Raw genomic sequence first — 22,066 nt, 5'->3', positions numbered from 1 at the left:
CACCGTAATTGGCCCAAACAGTAATCTTGATGTATTTACATAGCAGTATCTCTGCGTCTTAATTTTGTAAGCACTGCAGGGTCTTTGGTGTGTCCCGTGAGTTTGACAAAACGTTTTCGCAAACAGCAGTTTCGTGCTTAGAAGTCTGCAATCGTAGTTAATAAAGGTGCTCTTCATTGCAATCTCAGTTACTCGTTGGACAAAGTACAAGCGCTGGCATGTTGCGGTGCACTGTGCTCCGACTATTGTGCTCTCTTTCGCATTTCGTAGAACCTGTGTTCTCTTAACGCATGCGTCAGTGATTATTGCAAGCGCCATCTAACCGAATAAAGGTTTTAAAATTCTTTGATTTTTTACAGTAAACTAGCGAATCCTAGCCAAGCCTAACCAACGATAGGTTTGTCATACATTTGTGTGGCGCAGGCAACTCGGCGAATTCCAGCACGTGAACTCAGTTTTGGCCAGGAACAGCGCGTACCAAACTGCAGTCTGCGAAGCTCTGTGGAGAGGACCATGTGTGTGTAATCCTCAAATTTTACGGCTCCTGCAATGTGGAGGCGCGGGTCTGAAGGCGCGCGAAGCGCTCGAATCCAAGTTTCAGGGCGTGGCGGCATTAAGCGGAAGTACTGCGTCCAGAACATCGAAGAGCTGTGAGTTGCACCCGCAGTGACTTCTTGCTAGTCGGTGAATTACAAAACAAAATATTTCTAGAAACGACTACCCAAGATCAAACAGTTTGCAAAGAAGATATATGCCTCTCAGTTCGGTATCAGCTAGTGTAAACATTATCGTGTCACCAGTTACCGTGATTGAGTTCTTGTTAATGACCTAGTCATCGTGGGACCGACCGTCGGTTCAGTACACACAGAAAGAATGTGGCCAAGACCGCAGTATGTGCATACATCTGTTAACCGATTCGAAAAAGTGCGATCCGATCCCCGTCAAAGTAAGCGAGGGGGACGTACCGGCATTGCAAATAGCGCTTTGCGTTGTCTCTCCCCGGGTGTACGCCTGCTGCGTCACTGAAAGCTCCAAAGTAGAATGAAATCGTATGGATTAAAGAGACTGGACAGATAGGTTACACAGCCCTCAGCGCTAACTTTAACTCTGTTTTGTTCAATCTAAATTGCAATTAGCAGCACAGAAGATGCTCAAGATGATAATCTTAGGAGAACAGCCAAGCTCCGCCTAAATTTCCGGGTAGGATGCGAGAGCGTTTAATAGCATCGGTAAGCGCCTTCTATTGTGGATCCTAAAAGTTGCAAAGTGAGTAATAAGCTTTCTGTCGTTTGAGTTTTTCTCAACTGTAGGCTTACTGCAGTACTTTAAACTGGCAAATATTTCTTGACATGTGTAAAAAGTGCACCTTGCGGCGATTTTCTTCCAGCCGACGCAGCAGAACCACCTCAGTTTCCCTGCGCGCGCTGTGCTTGCTCGGATCCTGAGCGCTGGGTTCCGCGCATGCCACACGAGATGTTGTTCATGGTGGGCGGCTGGGGCTCTGGAGAGAGCCGGGATGTAGTCGAGGCGTACGACCCACGCGCCTGCCGCTGGCTCACGCATAAAAAGTACAGCACCACACCCAGGCAAGATGCGCTGCCTTCAATGAGCATGTGATGAATATTACACGCGCTAAATATTTGGAATGGAAGTCAAGGATAAGAGACAGAGAGAAAACTTTATTGTCGGGAGTAGTGTTACTGGGTCTTAGTGGAAGAGCTAAGTGGCCGTTAGCTGATGGCTTGCGTCGACTTCTTCAGCATGGTTTACGGCGCCCAATTGTATAAACTTTCCTCCAGTTTATTTTCTCATCGCTGGATATTTTTCCAGCGACAACCATGAACATTTATATATAGCAGCTGAAAGTTATATATATATTTAACCTCTGCCTTTCTATTTGTTCTACGTTACCATGGAGAAAAATTAGTGCTCCGCTAACCGGAGAGCTTTATTACAGCAGGTTATCTCACCAGTTAAAGAATAAAACAATACCCTGGCGCTCCGGTAAGGCTCTTATAGTGAATTATACTAATCTTATTGCGTGAGAAGCAGCATTTATGATCGGAAGGCTTTTCAGTGTCATGCTTGTATGAAAAAAGGGCGAATCCTTTGCAGGGTATACCATGGCGCAGTGCTGGTGGGCAAGCACGTCTACGTGGTGGGCGGCATGCAGGGAGGCGTGTATCTGAACTCCTGCGACCGCTTCGACACAGAGCGGTGCGTCTGGGAGCCCTGCTCACCCATGGACATGGCTCGCGGCTACGTCGCTGTCACGGCCCTAGACAACTACGTGTACGCCATCGGGGGACGCGACGGTATGTGTTTGCACCGTGAAGCGTTAAACCCCGATACCATTAAGCACAACGTTCTCCAGAAAATCCGCCGTATGCGTTGGCGTTGAGAGCCAAAGATGAAGGCCATAACCCTTTAAAGTGGTAGTCGCGAATTGACTGGACCAGGCACTAATTAGTCGACGGGGTGAGTGATGTCACAAGACACCTGCAAATGGGTAGCTTGCCTCGCTGGCAGAGTGAGATGTGAATATATTAACTAGGACTCTTCGATCTCGAGCCAGACACACTAATCTTTGGCCACGCACGCTCGCACTAGGTACAGCTTGGATCGGCTTTGCATGAATGTCGAGTAGTCCTTCATCATCATCTTTCATTCTTCATCATCACCATCATCATCATCATCATCTTTATTTTCACTGTGAGGTACATGTGCATGGATTATCAGTATTACAGTATATAATGTGATAGCTTACCGAAGTATGCTCATTGGTGTATGCGAGATAAGAGAGGCTAAAATTATGGAATTCGTGCTTAAGCGTATAGCAAAGAGAATCTACATACACAGTCAATTTCAAAGCAATCGCGCGGCGTTGACCTGCAGTGAAAATCGACGTTGCACAGGGTCATCTCTCTCTCATTGCTTTGTCTCTTCCACAGGAGGCCCCCTGTGAAAAATCATTTTTTTTTCTGTTCGAGGTATGTTGCCAGTGTATTTGCGGCAATAGCCCGTTTTATTTTGCGCACTACTTAGTTATCCAGGCCTTCTGCCTTTGGGAGCAGTGACGTTACACACTCTGTAAGCAGCCTCAAAATGTCCAATTAAAAATACTAACTGAAACGCCACACGAAATATCGTTACATGTTCGCTAAAGCCCGGCATAAGGAAACATTTGTTGTTCTAAAAGAAATAGCTGCAGCTGCTTAATCAGCAGCAAACCGAGCGAGGGAAAGTGGCCTGATGCGTCCGGTGCCACGGAAAAGAATACTGTGCTATGGCGCTGTTCCTGTTATTTGTAGACGCTTGTGACGGGTCACCTACAAATTGATTTTGATAGTACCCGAATAAGGAACCCCAAGGGGAGTACCAGACAAGGCGATAAACGCTGTCGTCTCAGGGCCCTAAAGCGGAATTCAATTGCCCGCATCGCTTTTAAGGCTATCCTGACGGCATAGGATTTTCTAGGACGTGGCCGTGCCGAACTCGTATTCGTACTCGCAATAGATAGACACGATGGCAGCAGCCTTATGTAGTGAAAGCAGTATTCATTGTTCAAGTTGCAGAAACGACGGGTCGTATTTGTTCTGACCAGAGAGAAAAGGATTTAACTGCGCAACGCAAATTCAGTTTGCCATAAGTCGCTCAGTTGACGCTGGAGCTCAATAAGGCATGGATGCTACGCAGACTGCATGCAATGATTGCATTATCGCTACAGGTTTGTTGCCCTGTTTGCAAGGTAGTGTTACGTTATGCTCAAATGCCATTTACATTTCGGGCTCTTGACGTAGAGTTCAGTCGCACTGCCAGTGTGGAGCGGTACAACCCCGTCTCGAACCAGTGGACCAAGGTTTCCGACATGAAGACTGCGCGTAGTGGTGGTTCAGCTTGCGCCTTCAGAGGTGGGTCCTCACGATCAATGCAGATCTCTTCTGATGATTAGTGCCCTTGCGAATGACGAAGCGCACAATGTCGCTAGCCAGCGTCGTGTTAATTTGATAAAGTGTACTCCCGCCTTTCCAATCGTCTGCGCCCTCCGAATATTTGAACGTATAACTATACTAACAGGGCAGACGTAATCGCGTCATTTGCAATGCGGTTATCATACTTGATGTCCGGACGGCTACATGCACGGGTCATAAGCAAGGTGCTTTACAATTCACTGGTGACCAATAATAGCCGTGACCAAAATAGTGACTTCTGTCGGAGAGTTTCTCTATTTAGTGACAACATTCTGCTGCCGAAAGTAGCAGCCTGCCCCACACTCCATTTTTGAACCTATGACGTATGTTGGGAATTAGAATGTGTTCCTCCGCTTTGTTCTGGCTAACAAAGCGCGAAAAAAATTGCGATGACTCGACTTCCGAACCTCACCAATAACTGTCAAAGTACGGGCTTGAAGTCGCTTCTTTATGCTGGCATGTTGTTTCAGCACTATCAAAGCATTTATTTAACCTAAGTATAACACTCATCGATGATTTAACGCAGTCTTAAGAGCTATTGTTAATTTTCTCCTAACTTCAGTAGTTCGTCAAATGGTTCCTCCTGTTCTAAACATGCGCTGCAGGAGCCTCCAACGCACTAACTGACTATAGCAGTTTTGTGAAAGCGCAACCGTATATTCTGTAGCTATTATGGGCACATAGAATAGGAGATTTGTCATGGACGCATAAATTCTCGGAGTAAAGAGAGAGCGATAAGAAATTTGTAACTCCGGTTTCTTGACACTCAAGCGAATACGGGCCGCCGTGAAGTCAGGTGAGAGCGGCGATTTCCTCGCTCGTACCAAAACTTCTTCCAACGAGAATGACTTGGGCACATGGCAAGGTTTTATTATAGAAACGATTTGCACAAAACAGAAGGGTTCAAAGACGACTGCAATTTGCACAACAGAAATTTATTATGTTTTCATAGCCTACCAATTCACCCTCTGAAACCAATCAGGTCGCGAGACCGTCAAGGGCACAAGTGAGATACGAAAGTATTCTAAATACGTGGTTTTGTTGCGAAAGTAAAAAATAATCTACTCATATAACTAGAGAAGGAGAGTGCGCGCGCAGTGAGCAGTGCGCAAAAAGGAAGTCGGATTGTGTAGTAAGCTCAATTAATTGACTCTTCGGATCTTCAAAGGGACTGCATGTTGTCGACTCATCGGATCGCCGTAGAAGTGCTGAGAGCCGCTACATATTTATATACTTACCTTTCAATGGACCTTTCTAGCCACATATGAGCTTCTTTTCAGTCTCTTGTAGGACGTCTCGTTTTCGTGTAATGGGATAGCTTACAAACTGAATCGATTTTCGCTCGTTTCATACTATATACCATTAAAAATTATAACACTCGAATATGCCGTCTTTGCCAAAAGCAACCAAGCAATGGTGTTTGTCTCTCATCTCTTTAGTGGAGCACTTACACCCTTTTCGGGATTCTGTAATCTAAAGAAAACCCTCCTCCATCCATTTGGATAACACTTTGGTTCATAGGTGTTCCTGTTTGGGCTCGAAAATACAGCAGAAAAGCAAACAGCTATTCCTGTTTACATTTGGTTAAAGCTGTATGCATAACCCGCTGAACCATTTAGATTCATCAACTTAATCATTCCCTTTTCCTTTCACGCCTTTACGACACCTTACTGGTGAACTTTGGTTAGCTTCAAAAACGCCGACTATCACTGAAGCAAACCGCTTAAAAGCATAACCACTTCAGTGTATGTGGCTTTCGTGTTCGGTTAACCAGCATAGTCCAAATCATTGGTTGAGTGCGCATTTCACGCATGCAAGTTGTACGCAAGCGGCGGGTTCGACGGCTACTCGTTTGTTAGCAGCGTGGAGGAGTACACGCCTTCCTCCAACTCGTGGTGGCTGGTGCCGCGCATGCCCAGCCCCCGCGCTGGCCACCACATGGTGGCGATGGCTGGCCGCATCTACATCCTAGGCGGATACAACGGCCATGGCCGACTCAACACCAGTAAGAACTATGAAGGGGATTTGAGGACCTTCTTACCTTTTTAGGAACCCACAGACGCCATGCCTGTCCATACCATACCATATGATAGCGCCATACCTGTTGAACAGTTCACGAAAATCTATCCCACACTGACGTCCCATTCTCGTGATAGCCTCGTTCCATCCATCGGTCGAGCGTATGTTAGTACGAAGGCCTTGTTACAAATATTAGAGCGCATGAACCGTATCATCTACATTATTTGAAAATCGCCACCAATAAAGGCCATAAAGACGTGTCCTCCTAAGGCCTTCGTAAAATTGATTTCGATAACTGAATGGTTTTATTGATAGTTTCCTGTGCCAAAGTGAGCCAGGCTAGGAAGGACGCCGCAATAAAGGGCACCGGAAATATCGACCACATAGGGTTTTGAAGTGACAGCTGCTCTGTGCGAAGTAAAACCAAGGTCCTCGAAAAACAGTCTACTTCATACACCCGTAAGATGACATCACTCGGGTGTGCCCGAACGTCTATCATTTCTGAGAACGATATAGAAGACCTGCAGTGGATCACTCAGTCAGTGATTGATGATTTTAATAAAAAATTATTTGACAGACGCGGCCATAGCGGAGGAACAGATCAGATGGATATACCTTTTTCTTCCATGCGAGTTGTAAAATTTTAGGCAGCACTTCTTCTACATTTGTATGGCGCAACAAAAAATCTCCTGCCTTGTGTAGCAGCGCGAATATTACATGTTTGATGTCCGGCCGCTCTTTTGACCCACTTGCAGTAGATTCGAGAGCTTTGCTCATGCGGCCATAGGTGTTATAGTACTGAATTCATTCTTGTAGTGCTGTCGCTGCAGGTTTCGTGGTTTCTTGAGAGAGTAGGCGCATTGACATATACACAATATTGTACATCTGGCATAGCTTTTACATATGGTTGATCTCAGTATTAGTTCAGTACATTTAGTTTTGTGTTTAAATTCACGGTGGCTATATGTAAATATGCATTTTATGATTAAATATTATTTTTTATAGGTTTATAACCGCTATTCGATAACAATTCTACAGCTCTGGATGATAGGAGATCACCTCATCTTTGTCCTTTCCATTTAGCTTTCCGACTAGCGTAACAGTGCAAAGGTGTCTCCTCGCTCCCTATGGGCTATGTACAGGCAAGGTGAAAGAACAATATATGTAGTCTTTTTTTACAACATACTGTTCTCTAGAAGACAAAGTTTGAGACCTGTTTTCTGAAGTCTCGCCTATGTTAGCTGCGCAGATGTGAGTCTATTTAAATTTGTTGTCTACACATCGATTCATTATGTGGCGCTCTGCTGATGCTTGGTCGTGCTTTTACATCTTGCGCAGTGATCGCCAGCAAGATGGACAAAACTCTATTATTCTGGGAGAAAATGTCGCCCATGAGTGTTGGCCGCAGTACATTCGCCGTGGCGCAACTCTACGGGGAACTTTACATCATCGGCGGATACACTGGTGCGCACATTTGACTCTACAAATAATTTACCTTTAGCTTCCAAGTACCGTCTCCCAATATGCAGTTCTGGTGTTTCCGTTTGCGAGTGCTTGAGCGGATACAGTATCATTTGTTATGCAGTATCTGTTATAGATAATTTGTTCTCGCCCTACTATCTGTTCTGCACACCGTCCTGGTTAGCTCAGTTGGTAAAGCGGTTACGCTGGAAAGGTGGTGGTACCGGGTTCGATCCCCGAACCAGGACGAATATTTCTTTACCACCGCAGCTTCTAAGAAAGCTGTGTAGCTGTTCTTTGTGGCCGTATGGCGGCGCTTGGGTGGATGTCATTGAGTAATTACTCCATTATTACAAACCTACTCTACCCTAGGAGATACCCCTAAATAATTGACCAATATCTGCAGAGCGTTATAACCCAGCACGGAGGGGACGCGTCCTTTCATGTAAAAAGCGTGTTTAGTCAGACAGTCACTCAGCAAACATTTAAACAATGAGCATGTCACTGAATTAATCAGTTAGTCAGCCATTCACATAGACAGTCCCTCAGTCTGAATATGTATCAATGATATAGTCTACAGACAGTCAGTCTATCAGTCGGATATGTTTCTCACTTTTTCAGTCGGTCCGTCAGTGAGATTGTTTGTCAGTCAGATAGGCTGTCAGTCAGTCCATAAATCAGCAGTTATGGAGTATCGCATTTATAATGGAAAAACCAAGGTTAACAGTCTGGCAAACATTTGTAACATTTAAAATATATCGATCTTCTTAAGACGCTGGCATGTGCAGGTTTGGGTACTAGATGGCTATGATAGAGGCCTTCACTTTGCGTGGTGTCAGCAAGAAATATTTTCCTGAAGTAATAAAGACGGTGAATATAATAGAGTGAAGATAGAGCAGGTTTCTTTTTGTGAAGTCTACAGCAGCAGGTTCAATACGCGTTGCAACAATAGAAATTCTGGTCCCCTTTAAGGCTTTCCAGGTGGATTTATGTATAAACCTTTGCCGGGGACTGCGGCATACAGTGCGAAAAGCTTTCCCGATTTATCTTTCAATCAGGTCAACAAAGAAATGCAACTCATAGGAATGGACTTGAAAGAATAAATAACAATGAAGCCAATATTGTTGACATATCATGAGAGCGTGCACGATGAGACTGCCAGGTAGGAATGGTTGCGTCCGTTCAGCACGTGGAAACGAGTTATATAGTTCCTCTTCTCTTAATTAATGTTGGATAGACCCGTGGTTTGACAGGAACGCAAAGTGTTAAATACTTTAGTGGTTGCTGCATGTCTATGCTGAATATTGATTTGAGTAAATCATACAGTATTTAGAGCTTGCAAAGCGTCAACGCAATGTGCTACAATCTATGTCATTTTTCACAAACGCAGGCACATGCGATATAGCCAGCGTTGAATGCTACTCTCCTGTGACAAATACCTGGCGCCCCGGCGTTCCACTCAACGAGCCGGTTCGCGCCATGGCCGGCTGCTATGTGAAGAGCCTCACGCTCGCCAGACGCCTGGCCGCTCGAGGTACGTTTTCTCTCTTTCATTTCGCAAAGTTGACTATTACCAGGTTTAGTCATCCGAAAGTGGTGATTAGAGATGGAGGATATGTGTGGGTGATGTGCACACAACTGTGAGCATATCTTCCAACTTAAATCTAGTGTTCTGTACAGACAATGGTGGTGTTGTATTAGGAGGCATTGATATTGGAAAGTAATTTTGATACGTTTGAATTGAACAAGCGAAAAGGTGCTTTTTCTCTAGCACGATAAGAACTATTTCATAAAACATATTCACTGTTTCCTCCTTTTGTTTTCAGGAGCTCTCGTACTATCTTCGTGAAGCGTGCAAGATTGCTGTGAACAAGGGCGCGCAGGATTGATTTTAAAACAACATGGCCACAGAGCTCAGGCTTTCACTAAAAGGGCACAGAAAGCCACAAGCAATTCAGCAACTATGCAGTATTCACGTTGACAAAATTCAAAAGGTGTCTGTTTGGTCGCTGTTGAAAAACGCGACATTGACCAGCGTAACGGGAGTGAAGAGAAGAATTATTGCCCAGAAGAAGCGATAAAGGTTACCTGCGTGAACAGTGTTGGCATTCGGTTATCCGCGTTAAAGCGCTGAGCAGTGACATGTGCATAGTGACGACATACCCACGCCTACTCACAGACAGGATTGTCAGCAAAGTCATGGGCTTCAAGCAAGACGTATTTGCAAGGTTGGCTGAAGAGTGTTCTACACTGGAGATGTGGTATCTTTTGTGAACATCTGGGCATTCAATGACTACCCGGCACTGTCTTGATAGGCAGTGACTCACGCTCAATGTCTCATGGCTGAAAAAGTGCTGCAGTCTTTGCAGGAACAATTCAGTGAGAAGCTGGAGACTTCACACTTTTTCGGACGTCTCCGAAGTTATTTGTAAAATGTGTATTGTCATAAACATGGAGACCATGATGACCGCTTCACTATCGCCTCTCACTTGCAACTTTACACAGAGCAGCAGGAAGCAATTCTCGAAACTGTGCAAAAAAATAACTTTGGAGAAATACAGTGCAACCATTCAGAACCCTTTCTGCGAGTCAAAGAGCACAAAAATTCCAGCCGTGCCACTAATTAAATCCCGACTTTAGGACCGAATGATGGTCATAATTGGGTGCTGTAGGGATGAAAAGCTATAGGTAAAGCGTCACCGCAAAAGCTAAACGTGGATGGTGCACACACGTGCCCTAATGCAGGACAATAAAGCTGTCGCAGAATCTTGTCGCAAAAGAAAACAAGGAGAGAGGATATCCAGTAACGAAATAGCCTCTGCAGGAAGCTGAGCACATGAAGAACCCCGCGTGATTCAAAAGAAAAATTCAAGCACCCGCCGGGGCCGAGGAAGTGGCATAGAAAGCAAGGCATAGATTTCCTGCACCATCTTCGTTTCTGGTGCGTTTGGTAAGCAGGGAATCAGTATTGAAAACCTTCAATGCTGGCTTTCTAGTTAGCGCACTATCCCTCAATAATTTTCTCAACGTTGATCAAGACGATATTTTACGAATGAAGAAAGAATATATGCAAATTGTCATCGAAAATAAAAGTTACTTTAATTTTAATAGAAATGAATAATAGCTTCGTTATGAGGAAACGAAAGCGTGGTAACTATTGCGTAGTTCGGTTCACTACGAGCCCGAGTAAAGGATGCCAGAGTGAAATAGATGCTGCAGTCACCACGCCAACAAAAGACACCACCTGCGTTGCTTCTCCGTCGAAGCACAGCCACTGCATCTTGAGTTAGATCTGGCTAGCTTGGGCTATTTCCTTTCTATTGTGCACTGTCTTTCGAAAGAGACCATTCCTTATAACGTCCCGATCTACAGACGTTCTATTGTTACACTCGTACTGACAGCAAACGGTGTACGCCGTGAACAGACGTTACTCAGGGCTTCCTGATTGCAGTAGAAAGGATTGTTCTGAAGTACTATTACGGCTAATACTCTATATGATGGGCGTAACTGAATAAAACGGTGACTGAATTTGCAACGTTATGAAACATAATTGCGGTAAAAGAAAAGTCATTTCAGTAAAATTCGTAATTTCTTGCGCGAAATCTCTTAACTCACGAGGTGCATCCAGCTGACCTTTTCTTTCGTCTTCGAAATGGCAGGCGCTGCGAGCTCGAGCTTCACATTGAGATGAGAGGGTGAGACTAGAGTCCAGCCTTCTACGACCATTTATAGACGCTGCCCCTAGGCCACGCAGGCACGTTCTTACGGTGTCGTTAAAGCTGGAATTATATCAATGCCACACATGGCATCTTGGGCAGCAAGCTTCACAGGTCTTCTAACGATCGTGCATCTGGCAGGTGGTGGCGAGAACACAGCAGCAACGTGATTTACTTATGCCATCGACCAAGATTTCAACGCCAATCTGAAGCTTTCGCATGTTATACTAGGTTTAGTACGCCAAACCCTTACCAATGCTTAAACTTTTTTTTTTCTCTCAGGAATGCACTTTATAAATTTCTTTTTTATCTTCACGCTTAATGGTCTGTTAAACGACCGCAGCCTTTCTTCTTGGTATGGTCAGATTTGGGAACAACGCAATATTTATCGCAAAAATATGGCATGAACGAACCAGCCTGCTTTAATAACGGCAAAATAAAAATTGCACTAATGCTATGTCGACCAATGACAGTTCATAGAAGTGAAGAGAAATGATGCGAACATCCACTGCAAGCTAACTGCCGCATGCAGAATAGCTCTCGCTTTACTTCTTTCAAAGAAAATTGAACCGATTGGAGTTCAGCGCCGGTCCTGTTCTTGGCTCGTATTCCGAGTTTGCGTCGTTATCAAAGCGTGGTGCTATCTCAAGTGACCTCTGTTCAACTGATTGGTTGAAACGCGAGAACCGGTTGTTGCCACTACCAAACCGCAAAATGGTTGTAACGTCATTTTCCGGCGTTCCCGCCTACCAGATGACTCAAGGTCACGTGAGATAGCGACACTTCGATAGCGACGCAAACTCGGAATAGGGCCCTTGTCTGTGAGCTCCTCATTTTAGTTATCAGTGTGGAACTTTTCCTTTATTCAGAATACAACAGCTAGGCCAGCATTTGGTTTTACGTGCTTTCCCGTGCCCTCCATATTTCCTGCTTGCTTGAGGTAATACCTTCTGGGATTCTTTTCATAGCGTTACGATTTTGGAAATGCTCGGCACAACGTTTCGGTTGTGCTCTCTGCTCTCACAATGTAATTCCTTCTGGCCAGCGGAAAAAGACGCTGTCAACCCTTCTTTACTACCCTTCTTTCTTTGCTTCATTCAAGTATATTTGATACCGTTTTCAATCCTTGAAGGGTTGAGAAGGAACCGGTTCTCTGGAAAGGGGACAGAAAGACTGAACAAGAAAGGCGGGTCAGCATAGAACCTGCTTTAGGTGCTGACTCGTTTTCTACCCCGCAATGTAGGTTTTCCGGCTACCGCCGCTTTTTATTTTCTTTTTCAGGCCACGGTTTTACTGGTTCCGGGTTCAGAAATACACACATAGGAAAATTCTTTTCACTCTTTGCGCTTCTTCTTTCTCCCCCACTCTCATCCCTCCCCACTCTCTTGCTTTTCTTCTTCAGAAGCAAAGGCGTATTTAAGCCCCCGCCAATAATGATCGCGCTGCCCAGACGAAGACAAGTCCACTTGTCGAAACGTAGGCTCAGCTTCAGAACTGATGCACCCCACTACCTTGTTCAGTGCTCTTTCAAACCTGTAGCCATCTGCATTCTCTGCTTCTAAACTGAATTCTGTAATAAGCTATTTGAAACAAAATAACATCAGGGGACATCAAAAGAGCGATATGCTTTCCTGTCATTCATGCAGTAGAACAAGAGGCTCTTAGCTATCGCATATGATCTCGTTTTCCCCCCTGAACACAAGAGAATCAACACAATTTCCTATGGGCCGGTATATAGGTCGGTCTTTTTATTATCTTTGCTGTAGAAGCCCCATAGCGGCAGGCACTAAGTTCGCCTTGTATTATTCAAGGGAGAACGAAGTCTTGTCAAAATTATGCCGCCAGCACGTGTAGGCCGCAGCACCACAGATATTTCTCATTTTGATATTTGATCTTCGATCACTTACCTGGCGTTAACAAACGTATATTGCCTCGGAAATGCATTCTCTTAAGTTATTTTTTGAATTAAAATGAGAACTTACGGACAGTGCGATCACAGAGGCAAAGCTATACGTTATAGTAGTTTAAACTAGAGAGAACACACCTATTTCTCTCCAGGGAACATCCAAAATAAATGTCAGTATTTGCATATCATGCAAGCCTACTACCTCCACAAATAATTGACTGAAAGAGCATTACGGCAAGCTGTGAACATAAGTTTGGACACATTTTGCATACCACAGAAGTGTCCAATTTGTTAAACTGTGATTTTCATGACGCAATAAATTTGGCTGCTTGTCCCTCAATAAGCCACGGTCCCTTCCCTCCATGCTATAATTCCTAAATTCTCAGCCCCAATACCTTCCCAGAAACATACCCGGCGTTTTCTTAGATAATGTTCATAGATTAGAACCAGACTTTATTTTCTATTGGCTTCTTTGTCATTACAGATGTTTATCATCTGCTCCCAGATGGCTTCTTTCCGTTCTGCCGCACGCAAAGCATGACCTTCGTCTCCAGCATCTCACCACCTTCACAGCAAAAAAAAAAAAAAAAAAAGAAAAAAAAGAAACGAAAAAAAGAAAGAACAAAAAACGTTGTTGGAATACGGCATACCTGCCCTCTCCCGGAGGCATGCTCCCTTGCTCCCCATTAGAGCAGATACTAAGGGACACGAATCTCGTAGCAGTCCCTAATACCAAGAAAAAAAAAAAAACGCCATAATCAGTGGCACCCACTCCGCCTAGAGTTTCTTCCGGTAATGAATTCGTATAGCATCGCTGACTCCTCGCTTCTGTGTCGATTGGCGCCCTCTTGACGCCCATTCTTCGTTTTCGTTCCTTACTTCTTATAGCGCACCTTTTTATGCGTTAACGGTTACGACAACTAATTTTGCGTGCCAAGGAAGGCACTGCAACCATAGTTCTGCATAAAGAAAGAGAAACAATTTCCATAAAGGAAGGTGTTAGGCTAAGGAGACATGATCTCCCCAGTACTCTTCACAGCTTGCTTACGGCAAATATTGAGACTTGGAATGGGAGCAGTTAAGGATAAGGGCTGATGGAGAATACCTCGGCAATCCGCGATTCGCTGATAGCACTGCCTTGCTAAGTAACTCAGGGGATGAAGTGCAAAAAAAAAATTAAGGACCTAGACAGGAATAACAGAAAGGTAGTCTTGAAATCAATATGCAGAAAACTAAGCCAATGTTCAGCAGCCTCGGGAAGGAACAGTAGTTCACAATAGGTATCGAAGCACTGCAGTAGGCGAATATGCCTACTTAGCACAGGTAGCAACCGAAGATCCATGCCATGAAAGCGAAATAACTAGGCGAATATGATTGAGATGGAGTGCATTTGGCAAGAGTTTGCAGATTATGACTGGCAGCTTACCGGTATCGCTCAAGAGAAACGTATACGACATTTTCATCTTAACCTGCCCTTCCCTATCGTGCTGAAACATGGAGGCTAACGCAAAGGGTTGTACTTAAATTGAGGACAACGCTGAGGGTTATGGAATGAAAAATGGTAGGTGCAACGCTAAGAGATAGCAAGCGCATCAGAGTGGATAAGAGAAATAACTCGAGGTAATGACATTTTAGTAGAAATCAAGAAGAAATGGACATGGGCGGCGCACATAGTGCGTAGAGAGGACAACTGAAGGTCGCTTAGAGTAACAAATTGGAATTCAAGGGAAGGAAAGCTTAGCATGGGGCGACAGAAAGTTACGTGGGCGGATGTGGTTGAGAAGTTCACAGGGGTCGAGTGGATGCAGCTAACACAGGACCAGGCTAAGGATAGGTGTATGGGAGAGGCATACCAATTTTAAACGGCGCTGATGCCTGCTGTTCTGCGTCTATTTCTATGTGTGCTGTGTGGTGCGGCGTTCGAGGAAGCGCCAAATGAAAGAAGCCGCACGGACGAATGGATGGAACGCCCGGCGGGGTCACCTTCGTATATGCGTGAATCTAGTGGTGACATCATCACCAGTCATGATGTCATGAACGGATGTGACGTCATTATCACTTCAGGTTATTAGACATAACCGGATGTGACATGCGGTCATGACGTCATTGTCGATGACGTCACCATGTAACGGCTATGGATGTCTCGACCATTACAATTGGTTAATGATAGTTAACCATAGCTTGCACTTTCTGAGTACTAGTTAATGTCTGGTTAGTGTTTGTTAAGCACCCCTTGACTAGTCAGTGATAGTGATAGTTACGATGACCTACAAATGCATAAATTCTTATGGGCATCTGCTTGGCTGTTTTATTAATTATCGTAAATTATCATAAAATTATCTAGAAAATGTCCTAAATCATGTCCCGGTATCATCCGATTGCTATTGATTAAGTATCGATTCAATGGTGATTGGCATATGCCTATATAGTGCATGCCCCCAAAACGCGGACACATTTGCTAACGACAGTGTGAGGCATTTAAGGCTTTCGCCTAAAACGTGTCTTAAAACCGGATGCACCCTTGTATCTCCTAAGAGGACCGGACAGCCTCCCCCTCTAGCTTCTGGACGCTTATAAGCCTGTTTCATACGCAAGCGTCAACGCAGTTGATTTCTGCCGTCGTGGCCCAAGGAATGGACGCGGAGGCTCGAGCGGCTGGAGAGACGAGCTCATTGTTGAAATTCCTTAACCGAGGCGCCGCTGCTTATCGCAGATTTTACTCAACCGATGTCTTCAAAACTATCCTTTAGAGAAATTTAGCCACATTGACAGTGTTCAGAGAACAAAAATGAAAGATTACTAGCGGGCTTATAAGCTTTGCCTGAAGAGTTGACGTGGTAGAACCTTTACCACCTCTTTATTCCGAAAATTGCTGATAATATTTTCGTTTACATTGTTATTACTGTAACATCAGTACACATCCCGAACAAACGTTTTATATATCTGATATATGTATATACATTTCGTGTGGACACATTCGGCCAGACACTTCCGTCTCATCCCCCGTGAGTGAAAGGATTTCTCCTTAAAAATATTTTCAGGATTTATTCATGGTATTGTGTATACGAGCGAACGATCTGCTAAGCTTTGGATTACAAGATTGCACACGATGGTTTGGATTAGTGGTGCGGTCAGTCTTTGCGTCTTGTTATTTCTCGGCCATTTATTCCTTTCTGTTTTCCAATATATTTCTTTCGAATTCCTTTAGCTCTCACGCCGTAGCTAAGTGGAAATGTTTCTTCGTTGTGTCGGTGGAGGGACAAAGGGTTGTGGAAACGTACCCGACAAATTCACTGCGGTATTAAAAAATGGCGGGGTTTAAGCATTGCTCAACCTATTTATGCGAGCAAAAACATTGTTAAGCATGGTTTAGAATGGTTTAGACAGTCTGAATTAGGGGGCGCGTACTATTCTGCACGTCAAGTTTCGCCTTGACGCGTTGAATAGCACACGCAGTAGTGCCTTTGCGATGTCAGTGCTCGCTAAAAATGCCCAGATGGTCAACATTATTCCGGAGCCCTCGGCTCATCTTGGTCCATTTTTCTTTCCCTCCTATCTTCCTGCCTTCCCTAACAGTGCGGTCAGGGGACCACCGAGAATTGTCGTAATCACTACACCTTTCCTTTCTTATGAACTAGTTGATATTTTTGCTTTACACCGTTTTATTCCGCCATTTCTTCAATGTTTTAGTTTGCTGTTTTGGGGCAAAGGCGGCCGAAGTATCTCTCACATTTAACTGGACACTTACAAGGTCACACCGCCTTTTCATTCCGCGATTCGTTTTTCAATTTTTCTGCTGTTAACACTACTACTACTACTACTACTACTACTACTACTACTACTACTACTACTACTACTACTAGTAATAATAATAATAATAATAATAATAATAATAATAATAATAATAATAGTGATAATCATAATATTAATTGGTTCGCAGGAAAGGAAAGGCACGGTATCTGTCACATTTGTTTTTTGGACACCTGAACCGCACCGTAAGGGAAGGAAGGAAGGTCGGAGTGAAAGGGGAAAGAGAGAAAAGGGTACCGTAGTGGAGGGCTCCAGAGTAATTTCGACCACCTGGGGATCTTTAACGTGCACTAACATCGCACAGCAAACGGACGCCTCTTTGTTTCATCTCCATCGAGAGGCAGCCGCCGGCGGCTTAGGTTCGTTTTTGGGGAAGGAAGACGCAGTGTCCGTCTTCACACAAGCTCATTCTGACCCAGCGTAGGTGAAATCCAGAGCTGCATCCCGAGTAGTAAAGCATGCGCTCCAATGTCCCTGCATCGTTCTCTCTCTGTTAGGAGCTTGATCCGTCCCATTTACATTCATACCGCATTGCTATCAGAAATTTTCGTCGGCCGTCAATGTACAGCCCTTGTCAAAGTTTAGAGCCCAGAGGGTTTGCTTTCAAGACTTATGGCGTCTTTAACAATCGTGGAAGTCCTAGCCATTGGAGAGGGTAGGATGAAACATTTTGTAAGGTTGGGAAACCTGGGAATGCATTGCGTACCAAATAGTATGGCTCAGAAGTATACCCCTTGCACTCTAAACCTTTGACTAAGGATATACATAGTGAAACCTTGAATAGCGTTGATGCCATTTCTTCCCTGCAGTAGCCAGAACCTGCCCGATGGTGATCACAAAAAGTTAGGAGTTGCCGTACGTGGGCAATGAAGTTTAAATAAGGCACGCCATTAAAATAGCGCCCGAAATTTACTGTAGATTGTGAGATGCGAGGGCACGCACTCACACAAACATTAGGCAAAGGTCTACCCATGCTAAACTTAAGAAACCACAGCGAAAGCGGCTGCGCGTTTCGTTCGACCCGCCTCTCTCCGTCTCTATTCGGCAGCCTCTGCGTGGCATCCTCGTTGTCCCTACTCATCTACGCTCTACTGTCGTGGCCCATCTTCATGACGCCCCTACAGCAGGGCGCGTGACAGTGTCACGCACCTATGATAGTTTGCGCCGCCGATTTTCTGGCCTGGCCTTTCGCTATGTTCGCTGCTACTTTGCAGCTTGTGACCTGTGGCAGCATCGAAGAAACCGCAGCTTCAGCCCAGTGGTCATCTTAAAACAATGGGGGTTTCTCCTGAACCATTTTCCCGCATCGGTTTTGACATGCTTGGGCCTTTTCCGACATCGACTTCTGGGAACAGATGGATTGTATATGCCACTGACACACAACGCAGTCTGCTGTCACGCGAGCTATCCTCACCAACTGTGCCACCAACGTTGCTGATTTCCTTCTTTACGTCCTCATCCTGCTTGATGGTGCTCCCCGTCAACTACTTACGGATCGAGGCCCGTACTTCATTTCTAAATCTGATGACGACTTGCTCCGGTCATGGTCTACCCGCCACAAATGTACGACAGCCTATCATTCCCAAACGAATGGCCTTACTGAGAGCTTTAACCGGACACTTACGGACATGGTGTCTATTTACGTTTCTGACCACCATCGTGACTGGCACTTCAATTTGCCATTCGTCATGTTTGCATACAATTTCTTCCGTCTAGTTACCATTGGCTACTAACCCTTTTATGTCCTCTTTGGCCGCGACCCTCTGCTCCCTTTCGACAGTTTGCTGCCCTCTGAAGACCGTCCGAACACTTATGCTTTCGATACCATAGCACACGCCGAAGCCACCCGAACGTATCCCTGGATTGCATGAATGCTTTGCAGATTACCCAAAGATATTGTTACGAGAATCGCCATCCAAATGTACGCCTCCGATTGGCTAGCTCGTCCTTCTTTGGCTCCCGGCTCGCCGTATGGGCCTATGCGAGAAACTCATGACCGGTTAAGTGGGTCCCTACCGCATCTTGGAGTAACTTAGCGATGTGATGTACAAGATCATTCTCCTGTCTCTCGCCCCAGACTGCACTATATAACCAACACAAACTGTTCACGTCCCTCGTCTAAAACCCTACTATTCCCGCCCATCGGTTTAGCAAGAACCGGGACCGTGCTTTCCTCGCGGGGGTAATGTTACGGTGTGTAGTCGACATGTTGAAAGACGACGAGGATGTTTCCAAACATTCAAATCTTTGCTTCTTATTTTTTCTTTCGATCTATTTTGTGATCTGAAATCTTATGTTTTTGTTTAGTTGACACTAACTTTAATGCACTAATTCAGTGTGTGTAGGACTTTGGCAGTGCACATTGAACCCTGGCAAATCCCCCTTCGTGGGCATGTGCCATATATCAAGGCCGAAGAAGAAGAAGACGACACTGTAGCTGCTGTGTTTGTGTGTTTGCTCTGGTGTCCCGGAGGTGCCCCTGACGTTGCACTCGCGAGCTGCATTAGGCCCTTTGTGGGGGTATGTGTGTCGCAGAGCTCTCTCGCAGATGCGCCCTCTTTTCTCCTATTTTTTATTTTTTGTTCGAAGGTATTGAAGGTAAAGAAGCTGCAACTCTCATGAAGGAGCATTAAACTGAGCTGTTCAAGACTGCACCCATATCATTTAAGCCGCCAAATTTCAAAATAATTGCTTCAATAATAAGGCTGCACAATTCCATAAACGTGCAGCATAAACTGTGACCACCACCAGCTTTGTTGAACTGCAAAAAGAGAATTAAATGACATCGCTGTTTTAATACTGCCCTTGACTAAGATTTCTTTAATGGATGTTTGCCTACACCTCCCTGGCAACACCTGTCTTGTAGTATTTAATAGACACGTCTGACATACCGTTGCTTGATTTAGGTCATGCTTACTTCCCTATTGTGTCTTAATGCCGTCTGCTATCGTTCACGACCCTAAGCCATCCTTCATGAGAGTTTAGTCGCATCAGGCTGCTTGCGGTGATGGCGAAGCGCCGATTCGATGTCCACTCTGTGACGAAAGCAGGAATTCCGGCTACTCGTAGGCGAATCACCCCTTTGGTCGGATGGCATGCCCAACTCCTGCGATAACAGCATCCTGTGTGTCAGGGATGGGGCTCCCGGTTGCACGACGTGCACGGCCGATTATGTCGAGTTCGATGACCACACGGTGGATTTGGGTGCTGGGGATCCCCTTCTCAGGCCCATGTTATACGTGAAGTCCGGCACCTGGGGCGATGAGGACTTGACTGCTAGTATTGCGCCTGTGATTCTAGCACATGGAAGAGATTTGTAGAGCATCGCAGCGGTGAGAAACCTCGCTTGATAGAAAACGATGCATGCGGCGTTGAATGAAATCTGCCACTTCCAAGCTATACATTGCGATAGTTGACACAAGAATTTGCACCACATTTCCTGTTGATTATTTTCTTGCCTGAAGTGTCGGCAAATGTGAAGTCGGCGACAATTGCTTGCTGTCGCAAGTGTTTCGATCTATTTGAGCGTTTTGGAGCCTTGTTGCTTTGGAAGACCAACAATACGTTTTACTGGCACTCTATGTGCTGAGAAATATTGAACAAGGCTACGAATGGAATTCATTCTTTAGTTCTTTCCTCGAAACAAGATTCCACAACTGATCTGTGGCGATCGCGGTCCGGCTTCTCAATATGTGGGAATTAACAGCGTGGCCGTGGCCGACTTGCTGTCAACGGTCGGCGTCCTGAAGACGTGCAGGACACAGAACCAGTGCGTGCACAGCGCAGTGCGCAACACGCGCGCCCGAGGTCTTCCTGGGTCTGGCCGCACTGACGCACGAGCCCCAGTGTTCCGGGTCACAGGACGTTGCCATTTTCTGCGCGTAAGTGGAATTCGAGGCGATGAGCCAATGATTTTCCTTGCGTATCATGGTGCATCTCTCGAGCGCAGTCTATCGATAGCGGCTGCTTTAGTGTGGTTATTTTCCACTTCATGGTGAACAGTTGTAGCGTTGTCTACTTTGAGTCTGACACGCGGCGAAGAGTGAAATTCTTCTTGGGCAGTGTTCCGTTCAGCGTGATTAGCATTAGGAATTGACTTTCCTAGAAAATTCGCATCGTTCTTTGGTGCCCACAAATGAGAACAAGCTGTGGTTGCAAATGCATTAGAACAATCTAAGAGGGGCGAATACTTTTTAATCTATACGTTTGGAATAAGCCGTTCGCATGTCTGTCGCATCAACCTACGACGAATAAATCGGGGTTGCCGTTCTCTTCTGCTTGTAAACACCAGGCTCCTCAATTCACTCGGCCCTATAGACTGCTCATTTCCCGACCATCACAAGACGCCGCACCAAATGTTGGTGTCGCCCCTGCGCCTTCACCGTTCGGCTTCAAGTTGCGTATGAAGGCAGAATCGGCAAATTTATAGATTAGGCTCATTGTGGTATGAGCATTTGGTGTTCGGAGTGTTAAGCAGTGACTAAGCTGTTTAGGTTGCTTAAGATCACTCCAGCTCATTGCAGTAGTGAAGTGTAAAAGAACTACTTAAACTCGCGTGCCGAAAGACGTAGACGCATTTGACCGTACTCCGTGATGTGCTTGTATTCGAAAGAGAAAAATTGTACCGCAACACCGTCGGCGTCTTGTGTCTCTATCCTGTTCATAAAAACTCAACGAAGCACTGACTAAATAGGGCAGGAAGCCTCTCTATCAAATCTTTTTTTTTTCTTTTTGAGTGAGTTCATGCAGAGAACCATAAGTTGGATGTCTAGAAGGGGAGTTCTAGTGAAAACTGGCCAGTCTTGGGTGGCTCCTACAGGTATGCGCGCCTCAAAGCGGCGCTTTTCTTCGGGCGTTGTCAGCGCGTCGCGCGGCGTCTGCTTGTAGTGCAGCGGTAATGTTGGTGGGTGCTTGATGCTCGAATTTTCTGATGATGTTACCTGCCTTTATATTGAAACTAAAGCTTCAGTACACTATGTTTAGCCAAGGTCAACCTGTCGGGCCGTTTACTTTGAGAAAGGTGGTGTGACCGTGACTTGATAGTAACTGTAATCAAAAGTGTACTAAATCTTTGCTCAAAATCGAAAGAAACAATATTAAATATTGCGGATTGAAAAAGCGGTTTACAGGTCTATCGGAGCTACTCTCAAAGCGAAGATTGAGAGTCCCCCATAATTTAGGCC

The 22,066-nt window shown here is 45.2% G+C and overlaps 1 protein-coding gene across 1 annotated transcript; it reads left to right on the top strand.

Annotated features, from left to right (window-relative positions):
- The first annotated feature begins 2,167 nt into the window (after window positions 1-2,167).
- Window positions 2,168-9,725, top strand: LOC146202562 (uncharacterized). Its single transcript, XM_084601583.1, has 6 exons — window positions 2,168-2,315; window positions 3,801-3,911; window positions 5,785-5,976; window positions 7,329-7,454; window positions 8,842-8,985; window positions 9,631-9,725. The coding sequence occupies exons 1-6, from the start codon at window positions 2,168-2,170 to the stop codon at window positions 9,723-9,725; spliced, it is 816 nt and encodes a 271-aa protein (XP_084457709.1).
- The last annotated feature ends 12,341 nt before the right edge of the window (window positions 9,726-22,066 follow it).

Source organism: Amblyomma maculatum, chromosome 1 (genome assembly GCF_055883805.1).
Source record: "Amblyomma maculatum isolate TAMU_Amacu chromosome 1, ASM5588380v1, whole genome shotgun sequence".
NCBI classification, from domain to species: Eukaryota; Metazoa; Arthropoda; class Arachnida; order Ixodida; family Ixodidae; genus Amblyomma; species Amblyomma maculatum.
The sequence above is the reverse complement of the archived record's forward strand: the minus strand, read 5'-3'. Positions and strand labels throughout refer to the sequence as shown.